At 49.6% G+C, this 11621-nt stretch overlaps 1 protein-coding gene across 1 annotated transcript in view; it reads right to left on the bottom strand.

Annotated features, from left to right (window-relative positions):
• camk2b1 (calcium/calmodulin-dependent protein kinase (CaM kinase) II beta 1) overlaps positions 1-11479 on the bottom strand; it is an 86400-nt gene extending 74921 nt beyond the window's left edge. Inside the window, exons 1-2 of the mRNA XM_008288676.1 lie at positions 11246-11479; positions 2155-2249 (exon numbers count right to left, since the gene is read on the bottom strand). Of these exons, the coding sequence (XP_008286898.1) occupies positions 2155-2249; positions 11246-11307 (157 nt within the window). The 5' untranslated portion in view covers positions 11308-11479. The remainder of the gene's footprint in view (positions 1-2154; positions 2250-11245) is intronic.
• Between the last annotated feature and the right edge of the window lie 142 nt (positions 11480-11621).

The raw sequence follows: 11621 nt of genomic DNA, 5'->3' as shown, positions 1-11621 counted from the left end.
GTGTGTGTGTGTGTGTGCCACCTGGCAGGCCGCTGCAGTGGCTCTCCAGTTACGAGGCTGCGGGGCAGCAGGAGATCTGCACTGGGCAGGTGTTGGTGTGAAGAGCCACAGCGACCACTGCGGTGCTGCATCGGTCTCCATGGTCGTGGCATTCAGCTTGACTTTGGGTCTAACCGTTGGCTGCGTGGCATGTGCCACTCATTAGGGCGCTTTAAACATGACTACAGCACTACAGAGCAAAGCTTTAAAGGGCTACAGTCACTAAATGACAGAGAAGGAACTCAATTTCCTGCCACCAGCATTACAAGAAATCAATACTAGGGAGGAAAGGAGGAATTTAATGGCAAAGCGCCCAGAAAACAACAGGTTCACCTTCGGCACAGCGGCAGGAGGCTTCGGTGGCCACAATATCTCCACCAGTGATTCAGGAGCAATGAAACGTTTCATCATATCGGCTTCAGCACGATGAAGAGAAGAGAACGATGTTAAAGATCATTATTTCCACCATGTGAGGCCAAATCGAGCGCTGTGACCCCAAACCTGGTTATTGTCCTGATTCATCCTTTACACGCTCTCAGAAAGTGAACGTGGCCAGTCTGACGTCCTCGAGGTGTTTGTCCGTCCAGCCGAACCAATCCTGAGCAGATCTCTTCTCAAACCAAAGCAGCAACAGCTCGTGTTTCAGCATTAAGCAAAAACACTAAATCAGCCGTCACGCTGTGGTGAGGCCCAGCAACCGTTGTCCAACGTCAGCATGATGTAAATTAGGGGTTATGAACCAGTTCCCAGTAAATTAGACTTAGAAATGCTTTAGCTGTGATGGTCTGTAGTGACCGCTGTGGTCCTGAGCTGTGTGCTGCCCACAGCCCGACCTGATGGTCAGAAATCAAATCAAACTTTATTTACTTCCATACATAGAGCAACGCAAAGGGCTTTACAGGTAAATAAACACAGAAATAAACAGGAATGAACTAAAGCATCTCAACAAAGCGTTCTGCTGGAATCTTTCTTTTGTGCTACTTTAAATTTTCACACCAAGATTAAATGTACATCAGGTCCAAACACGGGCTGTCAGTCTACTGAATAACTCAAAGCAACACATCGTTCAGCCAAACGCTTCAATTCCAACAGGCTGCCGAACGTTGTGCTTCTCCGTAGTTAGGCTTCGTGCTGTGGTCAGAACCGGCTCTACGTTCAGAGGACGTCGTGCTGCTGCCAGCGTCCACTAAACATTCAAAATGTGCTCTGACACATGACGCTCACGTGTCCTTTCACCTGCCATCCATGGGCTTCATCTGCAAACACTGCATCAACATTTTAGCCCTGAGTCCTCCATACCATAATAATACCCACAATGCATGGAGGCAGCACCACCTGCCTCAACATTCAGCCCCATGCTGTGTGAGCGGGGCGGAGCGGCATCGACACAAAGGTGTTGATGGAGTTTTGCAGAGAAACTTACAAACAATGCGTTTTGCTCAGCTTGTTTTCTACATGCTGTCTGTGGAGGAGGAGGTCCCTGGTTCTGGTCGGGCTGCACAACTACTCACACATTAACCACGTACACAGCGTGAACATGACAAAGCTCCACTCAGCACACTGTGGGCATGGACGCACAACCTGCTGCACGACAACACCTGGATGGAGACGAGAGCGCGAGCTTCTAGCCCGCCTGCACGCGACGCCTTCAGGGAACATTGGCAAACTGCAGTTTCCATCAATAAGCAGATGTTCAGCAGTTGTATTATATTTATATAAATATATTTATTCATATGTTGCCTCAAGGACATTAATTCCTTATATTTTAAGTCCGTTTTTCATATAAAAATGTGCACATTAGCAACAATGTCATACAACATGGAAGTCAAAGAACTGCTTTATTCAATTTAAAACGTCATCAAAATGTTTTTTCCTGAATGAATGTACGGTTGTGATAAAAACCACGATGTCTACACTGATCTAAATAACGGTGTGAGTTGTGCAGCCCCACACTGGCAACAGCGTATTCACACAACGCCTGTGATGGAGGAACACAGCCATCAGCCTGAAGGTCCGACCCACCCACCACACGGCGCCAAAGCTGACAGACGTCCCTGCATCACGTGCTTTGACGGAATTAGCAGAACCTGGGATGAACCATAGAAATGGGCTTACCTCGTGCAGATAACTTTTTGGTGTTGATTATTTTAGCGGCGTACTCCTGTCCTGTGCACAGCTTCACACATCGGCGCACCACTGAAAACGCTCCCCTGTAGAGGACAGAAGAAACCTTTACTGAGCTTTGCTGTCACTGGACAACTCTGTCAAATGCCAAAGTCAAGCTGGTGGGTATTTGAAAACCAGATGAAATCAGTTTTGTGTTTCAGCGACTGTACTGTTCACCGTAAACAGCTGGTTCACTGCAGCAGGACCGTGTAACTCACCGTTTGTGTCCTGATCACTGTTCCAGTGTGTGTCGCTGTAACTGAGCTGCTGCTGCTGCTGCCATTCAGGAAAAGCTCTCCCTGTGTCTAGGATTGACTAGCAAAGAGCAGCTGACCACGATCTTCAACCACTTCTTACTTTATCTGTGAGTGACCATTTTACGCTGAAGCATGGCCAGACTCATCGTTTTACCTGGTGTGCAGCGAGCAGCAGTCTGGAGACAGTCACTGTTTGATCCTCTGACAGCAGAAACACAAGCACATGACAACTGTGTACAGCAGAGCACAGAGAGCAGGAGGGAAGTAAACCCAGGAAGTTCACATAGAGCGGACCTTATTAACCCACCCAGTCCTTATCTGTTGCTTTTAAATGGGTCTCACTTTTTCTACTATCTCTGAATTGGTTGTGTGTTGCCATGGCGATGGCAGCGCGCATAGATACAGCGCCCCCTTCAGGAGACAACAAAAGTGAACGTTCTGAGTGTCTTGTCCATCCCAGACGTTCACTCCACAAAACCTACAGTCGGGAGACTTTGCTGGCCGTCAGGACAGTGAACGGCGCTGGAATTGCAGCGATTGGTTGTGATGTGGACACACTGCACCAACAGTCCAATCGGAGACGACGCCGGCAGTTACCCGAGAGAGAAGGAAGCACTAACGGTACGAACGTAAACAAAGGAGAAGGAAGAGAGCCGGGATCCATGCTAGGCTAAAGGCTAACCCCTCCAGACCAGCAGGNCTGTTGGACCCGGGTTCCTTGGTTTGCCGCTAATGAATCAGTTTTATGTTGTAACGTAGAATTCATAAAATAAAAGAGAAAAAAATAGAGTTTCATTTCATCTTCTGTCTTTTTCAGCTGTTTTTAATTATTCTAAATTTAAAATAAACATTTTCTGTTTTTAAAATATAAATATATTGATTTGATTTTCCTGTAAAGCCTTTGACTGCTGTTTATTCATTCAGGGTTTTTTAAAAATCTTTTCTATCTCTTTCGTCATCCTGGATGCTTCCTTCTTCGTTTCTTTTCCTTCACCTGCGGACAGGTGTTTTACGCTGAAGGAGACAGCCACCTATTGTCGGGTCTCGTGCTGATCAGTCTGGCTGCTTTGACGCAGTCCGCGTGCTCCGGCTGCAGCGGCGGAGCATGCGCTCTCTGGCGCCCTCTGCCGGACGCAGCGCGCTGCGGCGCGGCGCGACAACGTAACCGAACACACCTCCCGCCTGCACGGTGCCTCATCTCCAAATAGGGGCAAATCTGAGAGCGCTCGTTTGTGGCTTCAGAAACGTGCCGCCGCGCGTTCGTCTGGATTCAAGCGGGACCGTGAAGATGAAGCACTGCGGAGGCAAATCGTTCCCGCGCAGCTGCGTCCAGCAGACACAGTACTTCAGTTTGTTCTTCATTAAGGAGACACATTTCGCCTGATAGTGAGTGTTTATGAGGCCAGGTGGTCGCCTTACAGAGGCTCATGATCCATTTGGACTGTTTTCCTTGAAGCTGTTGCATTCTGAACCACTCCAGCGGTCCCGGTCATTCCCTGCATGCTTCAGAGCGGCCTGACACTGCAGCTGATCCAGGAGCTCTCCGTCACCTCCAGGTCACGGCTGCAGTCACTGAGCAGAGGGAACTCTCCATCAGGGTCCATGAGAGGCAGCTGTGCATTCACACGGCTCTCAGGTCTCATCCGAGGGTTTTCAGGTACCAGGGTCCACAGTGCAGAGCAGCAGCAGAAAGGACCAGGAAGAAGCTCAGAAGCCGTGGTAGGAGGCTCAAAGCGACCCCTGGCCTGATGGGGGTGGTAGAAACCATGAATGTGAGCAGTCCTGTACCAGCATCTCCAGCAGACCCTGCACATGGCTGAGCTCCATGGATACTGGTTTACAAGTTGGATTCTAGACCTGAACCCCGTCAAGATGCTGTGGAGGGAACTGAGAAGACTTCTGAACTGAAAATCCTGGAGATCATCACAGAAGAAAAACATAAAATCTCAGTGGAGACATGCAGAAAGATTGTTAGCAACTATAAGAAGCGCTTGATTGCTTTGGCGGCAAACAAAGCGCTGCTGTTGGTCACGAAGAGGACGAGAGACTGTGGACTGACTTTTAGCAAAACAGGTTATTAAAAGTGTAGAACTGGTCAGAAGTTACGGCTAACATGCCAAACACAGCGTCTCCTCTTGTTGCCTGTTGTGTCATCTCCAGCCAGAAAAACAATCATAGTTCCAATAAAACCTCGGAATAGAGCACAGGACTGAAGACCTGTGGACCAGGAACCTCCAGCTCCGGGCCTCGTGAGCTTCTGTCCTGCAGGTTTTAGACGTTTCCGTCCTGCAACACACCTGACTCACACTGGTGTGTCTCCAACAGCTTGTTGTCAACAGTCTGTTAATGATCCATTCATGTGAGTCAGGTGTGATGCAGTCACGTCTACGGCTGCAGATCTCTGCTGTAGACGGATGTTGAGCTGCACAGGCGGTTCTGCAGCCTGTAGAGAAAACTGCCAAACATGCAGCACCCTGAGCAATGCCTTAGAAAACTGTAGTGACGCTTTTTGCTTTAAGGACACAATAAATATGCATGCGTGTGTTGAATGTGTGTCGTGTGCTGCAAAATTTCCTGTTTTATGTGTTTATGATGTAGGATAGTGACACTGAGACAAAATTCCCCGAACAGAAGCTCACCAACCTCCAACCTCCAACCTCCAGGTAAAACATCTCTTCATTTAGTTGTTCTATTATCTAAATAAAAGCAGTTTGTCAATCACAGGAGTTCATTCAGCATCAGTCTGACAGGAAACCATCCTGCTGTGGTATTCCCCACAACAACACGTTTACATCTCACTCATGTCCTTTTCTACTGTCGTCCAGTTATTCAGTCCCTCCATTGAAGAAAAGACAAAATTCACACAAACAGTTGCTCAAATAACTAGAAACTGAAAAAAGCAATANGTGTCCCTGAAGACCTACCAGGACCTGAAGAAGTTCTCCATGTTCAACAAATGGACAGGAGGCAGCGAGAGTGAACATTTAGTGTCGATCCCAGACGTTCATTCAGCAAAACGTGCTAATTAACTTATCGCTCAGTCATCCTGCCTGTCCTGCTGTGTGTACAGCACCATGACAACCTGGATCTGATCTGATGTGACTGAAAGCTGGAGGAAAGGCAGAAGCAACCTTGTCCATATCTGAACCGCTTTTACTCTAAACCTCAGAGTCCATAACAACCACAAAACACAGTACAAACTGGTTTTGCCCATATGGACCTTCAGTGCTTCAGATCAGCAGTACGTTTTCCTTCTAACCCAACTTATTGACTGTGGCTCAAGTTTTGTAAATTCACACCCGTTTGTGGGAAACTAGCGTTTCTGCAGGTCAAACACAGCCCAGTCCTGATGTCCCCTCCCATGTGCTCACTGTGGGGCATCTGCCTGGATCTGGCTGCCTAACAAGCTCCCAGGAGGTGGCCCTCACACAGTCAGCATATTCTACACAACATATGTTGGCGTGCAAGACGGAGATAAACTGGGCTGGTAAACAGTGGATCGGTCTTACGGCCTGTAAACACACATCAGGCAGAGAATCAAACGTCTCGTAGCCACGTCTGAACTTTGTTGTGTCCCAGAGCCGCTGTAGCCGTGAAGATCCACAAAACATAGAATGAATTCAAATGTGACTGGAGACACAGGATGTGGGAACTGATTGGGCCAAACCAGGGTTACAGCTGAACATGCTGGACACCAGCATCTGTCTTCAAAAGTCCACAGACAAACTCTTTCCAGTCCTATCCAGCCGTGGCTAGTTGGACCTGCCACAGTCTGCCAGCGATGACGGTGAACAGTGGACTGGTGCCGCTGGTCCGCGTCCACACTGAGACAGCTACAGACAACCACCAAGGTCAGAGGTGGTCAGGGCTCAGGACCGCCCGCTCAGTGCCGCGACCATGTGCTCTGGATCCAAAAGCAAGAAACTCAGTGCATGGGCGACACCAGCCACACACACACACGGGCAGACCGACGGTACCGACACCGAGCTCCACAGCGCTACGGCGGGGTGACACACGCTTTAACACAGTCCAACTGGGCAACAAGGCATGAATCACTGCTTTTCACAGTCTAGTTTGACATCCAGAAAGTTGAGATTTAAATGGAGCTAAAATTATTTTTGAGAGAAAAAAGCCTAACTGGTCCTTCAGCAGCCCGGTTCTGAGGCAGATCAGTGGATCCTGGTGCTGGTACAGTCTCACAGCGTCCCTGTATGATGTTCTGGAGGACGTGTACATCTAAACTCTACAGCTTCACGACTCATTGAGACAAGCAGGACAATGTGTTGAAAAAGAAAGATGAAATGTCTTTCACGAGCTCTCTTCCTGGTACCGAGTTCCCGTTAGCAGAAAGCTCACACATGTGGGGCTGTTGTTGTAAAACCCTCCCCAGAGTCTCGTCTCCACTCTCGTCTAGTTAACGAGAAACTGAAGGAATGATTTGCATGAGCAGAGATTTTATAGCTTCCACTCATAAAACAGCAGATCCCACAATCGGAGAACACATTCTCCAGAAGACCGGCGGTGATATCGAACGCTTCTGACAGGCAATTCTAGAAACATTTCAAAAGTGAAATTTGAAGGTCCACACCAGAATGCAGGCGTATGCAGGTGGACTTGGTGGTGTCTGAGCTGGGCTGACATGACAGCAGAGAGCCGGCGCACGAAAACGAGCTCTCCTCAGACAACGGATCAGTACTACAGAGTCACAGAGAGCGCCACCGTGAGGACGCCGGGCCGTTCAACACCTGACCCTAACCCGAACCCTAACCCAAGCCTGAGCGGACCGGCCGGATCAGGAGATGGGCTGTGACGGACAGTTTGAGCGCAGGCCGTGCACGCGAGTCGCTCTCAGCTTCAAAGCCGGTGGTCTCTGGCTGAGGTGGACTCAGCAAAGCCGACACATTGGATCAGCTGTGTGTGCTTTAATCAGAAGCCAGGACCGGAGCAGGAAATCCCACAGGACGAGGGCTATGCTGAAGGTAGATCCCAGCGAACAATATTCATTACTTATGGACTGAAACGTGCACGGCAGGGATGAGCATCATAAACCAGTGTGATCCCTGTCAGTTCTGGAGGAGTCGGGCTGGCAGACGGCCCACTGTTCATGCTTTACCCCCAGAAAAGTCGGCAGAGCGTCGACGCTCACTCCTGGACCTGCTGGCTCTGAAGAACGTGGCCGGCTCTACAGCTGCAGAGAACTGAAATGATGACCCAGTTTCACGACAAAAAAGCTCAGTCCACTGGCGCCTAATGGATCCTGGTGCTCAGTATGCTCATGCATTATGCTAAATCACATCTTCATCTATTGCTGGGCCAGCGCTTTCTGCAAATAACTCATATGTGCAAACGGAGCTGATTCCAACTTGTTTCTCTGTAAGAAGTCCTCCACGTCACAACTTTTCAAGCTCAGTGAGTGTTTCCACTACAGATGAAGGCTTCTGGTGGATCCTTCCATCAAGCGTCACACACTGGCGGCCTGCGAGGACAGACGAGCTGCCACCAACATCTGCTAACGCCCAAAATGCACAGAAAACGATGTGAAATTCAAAAAGAGAGTTTAAGCATCTGAATATTGTGACCGCGGCTTCAGAGGTCACACCAGTCTCAAAACACTGAACTTCAACCATTTAGGCTGCAGTCACAGCTGTTCAGTTCACACCAGCACTGCTGCTTGGCGACAGCATCCAGTCGGCCGCTTTCACTCCTGAATTCTGTTTTGAAGAAACTTCCTTTTTTCTACAACTCAAATATAATCTGCTCCGGTTCAGCCACTGGTGTCTGCAGATGCAGAAACTCAACACAGTGGCACAGACCCTCCATCACAAAGTCGCCTTCAGGCAGCGTAATGGCAGAGACACACCAGGATAAATGCTCTCAACAGGGCTAGTCCCCCTACCAGGGCCCCATCTAGGTTCTGTCCAGATTCAGTAGAAATTCTGGTGCCCGTTTATTCTCCTCCCCTCCACTATCTGTGTGTTATCGTTTTCAAAATCGCCTTCCCTGCAGGAAACAACCTCCAAACCACAACGTGCAAACTGAAAATGGCAAAAGGTCTGGATCATGCAGTAAGGCGGGACAGCTGAGTTCTTATGTGGCCATTTTATCAAAGTGCTCGTCTACAAACAAGCTTTGCAGGGGCACTATTTTGCAGGGGCACTATTTTGCAGGGGCATTATTTTGCAGGGGCACTATTTTGCAGGGGCACTATTTTGCAGGGGCACTATTTTGCAGGGGCACTATTTTGCAGGGGCACTATTTTGCAGGAGCACTATTTTGCAGGGGCACTATTTTGCAGGAGCACTATTTTGCAGGGGCAGTATTGCTGCGTCCTGGGCTGAGGGCTGCCCCACATGATTCTGACTGGTTAAAAGAAATACAAACAAGCCAGAGTGTTTTTGGACATGGCCTCCAGGTCCAAACAGTAAAGCTAACATGTACGTGCCTTTAACCTGAATCCTTTGCAACAACCAGCAGGGGGCGACTCCTCTGGTTACAAATAGCAGTTTGACTGTACAGAAGTCGATGAGAGAGTGACCCTACCGCTTCCGTAATTTGTTTTCTAATGAGTTTATGGTGTCTAATGCTCGTTTGAAGACTTTCTGAATACGGCACGGTGTTCATTTTGAAAACTGTTCTCCCATGTAGAGTAAAGTAGACGTAAGCAGTGTGTGCTTAAGGGCAGCATACTGTCCACAACTCCCAGTCAGAGCTACCGCTCGCCTGTTAGGTCCAAACCAATGGCTCATATCATGGCCGCCAAGTCTATCTTTGATACACAGTCTTTGGTGTGGCTATACATCTGATGGTACTCCTGTGAAGACACACCCATGTGTTTGTTGCTATCGTCCCTGACTGTCCACTGGGACACCTACGTTGCATACATGCACAATAGCTCAACATATTCCACGCATGCACACTGCTGCTCTTCTAGCTGACACATGGGCACTAATTCTGGGCTGCATGGAGACACCAGTGGAATGGTCTGACGGACGTGGGCGGATGATAAAATGTGCATCACACAGACCCTCAGGCTCTTGCAGACCCGGCGCTCATAAGGCCAGTATTACACTTTCAGCATCTGCAAGTATGCGAGGGTCCAACTCCTCTACAGCAACTTGGCTACACAGGCAGTAGTACGCATGCTTAACAGTAGTGTGAATGCACAGAACACGTGGACACGACCTCCTGCGCACGTAGGCTGAAGAGTCTTCCAAGCAGACCTGCACAAGCTACAGCAGCAGCATCACGCTGTGCTCCTATCTGGAGGTCTGTCAGAGGCCAGTCATTGCTGGTCAATGAGACAAAGGAGCTCCGGCACAGACATGTCACCACATCACAGATTTAAACCTCCAGGAAGCTGCAAGATACAGCAAGACGTCAGCGGTGCTAATAGGCTCAATCAACGTCGTGTGACCTCGTCTGGCTTGAACATAACAGACATTCGTTTACATGTAAAGTCCTGCATTCTGGCTGTCACACAGCCTGCAGCTGAAGATAAGAACACTCACAACAAAGCTGCTATTGAAGGTTATGCAGGACATTCTCTGGAGGTAAGTCTTTTGTCTTTTGCCAACAATCGGCCACTTTCTGCCCCATAAAGAGCACAAAGAAACACAACAGCAGCTGTGCACTCTGCTACGTCTTGTCGTTGCGGTTGTCGTGCCAGTGGCGTGCACGGTACTGAAACAACGGCGGTTATGATGCACGACTTTCTCCAGCAGCTGGAGGGACCAGCCATATCGGTGGCGTTCAGAAGGGACTCTGGTGATCTGTACATCTCTGGCGGCAGCACCACCGTTATCTTCTACGTTGTTGGTGGTGCTCACACATCAGCGTTAGGTGACATAACTGAACGTGGTCTGTTTCTGTGGTACTGTACCGTTAGTTTTCAGTCTCTGTGGCCCCACATGAGAACTTTCTGAGGCATAACTGCAGGAGTTTGACTTCTGTTACATGAGAAACCATGAAACTAAAATGATAATAACTAGGAACATATTTGTTTAAGAATTTAGCCACATTTCTGTCTGCAATAGCCATTAAAACATCTGTTTGAAGCCACCAGATTAAAAGACCAGAGCATGGACTTCTGAGCAGAGCTGCTGCACAAAGTCTCATGTTGTGTTTTGTGCCACAGCAAAGAGCTGGACTCATTCACACAGGCTGAGGAGCAGCAAAGCAGAACTTTAAAGGCCCGTAAAGCAGCTCAAAGGAGCCAAGCGGAGAGTAAAATGTCTTTTAGGACCTCGACCATGCAGGTGACTGAGCAGATCTGAGCTTTCCAGCTTTGCAGATGACTTTAATTAATTCTGAAGAAGAAGAAGGTATCTAACCATGACAGGCTGCAACGTCCACGTGTGCAACCATAGAAGACTTCTAGAAATGCTCGCAGCTGTAGTTCCAGGAAGCCTTGTTCCCTGTCAAGGGGGAAACACACTTTCTACCGTCCATGCGGTTCCGATGGTCCAACAACACGCTGCTGCTCAGCTGCACGTTTGATCCACATCAGCTGCATTTTACGACTTTTCTTTTCGCTGACATCCCGAAACAAGCACGAGGAACATGCAGAGAGGAGCAGCGTCGGTGCTGGACGGACTGACGGGGAGGCAGCAGCGGACTTACGGAGCTGTCATCCCGAAAAAGCTCCCGCACGCCCCGCCAGGCGCGCACAGCACGGCCGGCCTGCGGAGCGGCTCGGCTCGGCCCGGCTCTGCCTGGAAGCCCCCTGTCCTGGCCCTAACCCTCCGAACCCTGAGCCTGGAAGCAGCCCCTCCACAGATACTCACTTGCCCAGCTCCTCGTACAGCTGGTACTCGTCCGTGAATCGCGTACAGGTTGTCGTGGCCATTCTCCCGGTCTCTCTCTTCTTCTCCTTCTTCTCAACAATCAACTCTGTTGCTTTGAGGCTGAATGTCGCGGTGAGGAGGCCCAGGTCCGCCCAGCAGCTAGCGGCCGTTGGAGCGCTGACAAGCCGTGTAGGAGGCGCCGGCTGCGGAGCTTCGATATATCAGGACGAGGCGGGCTCGGTGGGTGTTTCTGTCTCTCTCTCCCTCCGCCGGAGCTCCGAGCTGGAGAGCCGTGGTCAAGCTGCCGAGCTGCGCGCTACCGGGGCCGGCCGGGACTGTCACAATAAAAGCGCCTGAAATAGGAAACTAGAAATCA

Source organism: Stegastes partitus, unplaced genomic scaffold (assembly GCF_000690725.1).
Source record: "Stegastes partitus isolate 25-593 unplaced genomic scaffold, Stegastes_partitus-1.0.2 Scaffold569, whole genome shotgun sequence".
Lineage (NCBI taxonomy): Eukaryota > Metazoa > Chordata > Actinopteri > Pomacentridae > Stegastes > Stegastes partitus.
Note: the sequence above shows the minus strand (reverse complement) of the source record. Positions and strands in the feature narration are given on the sequence as shown.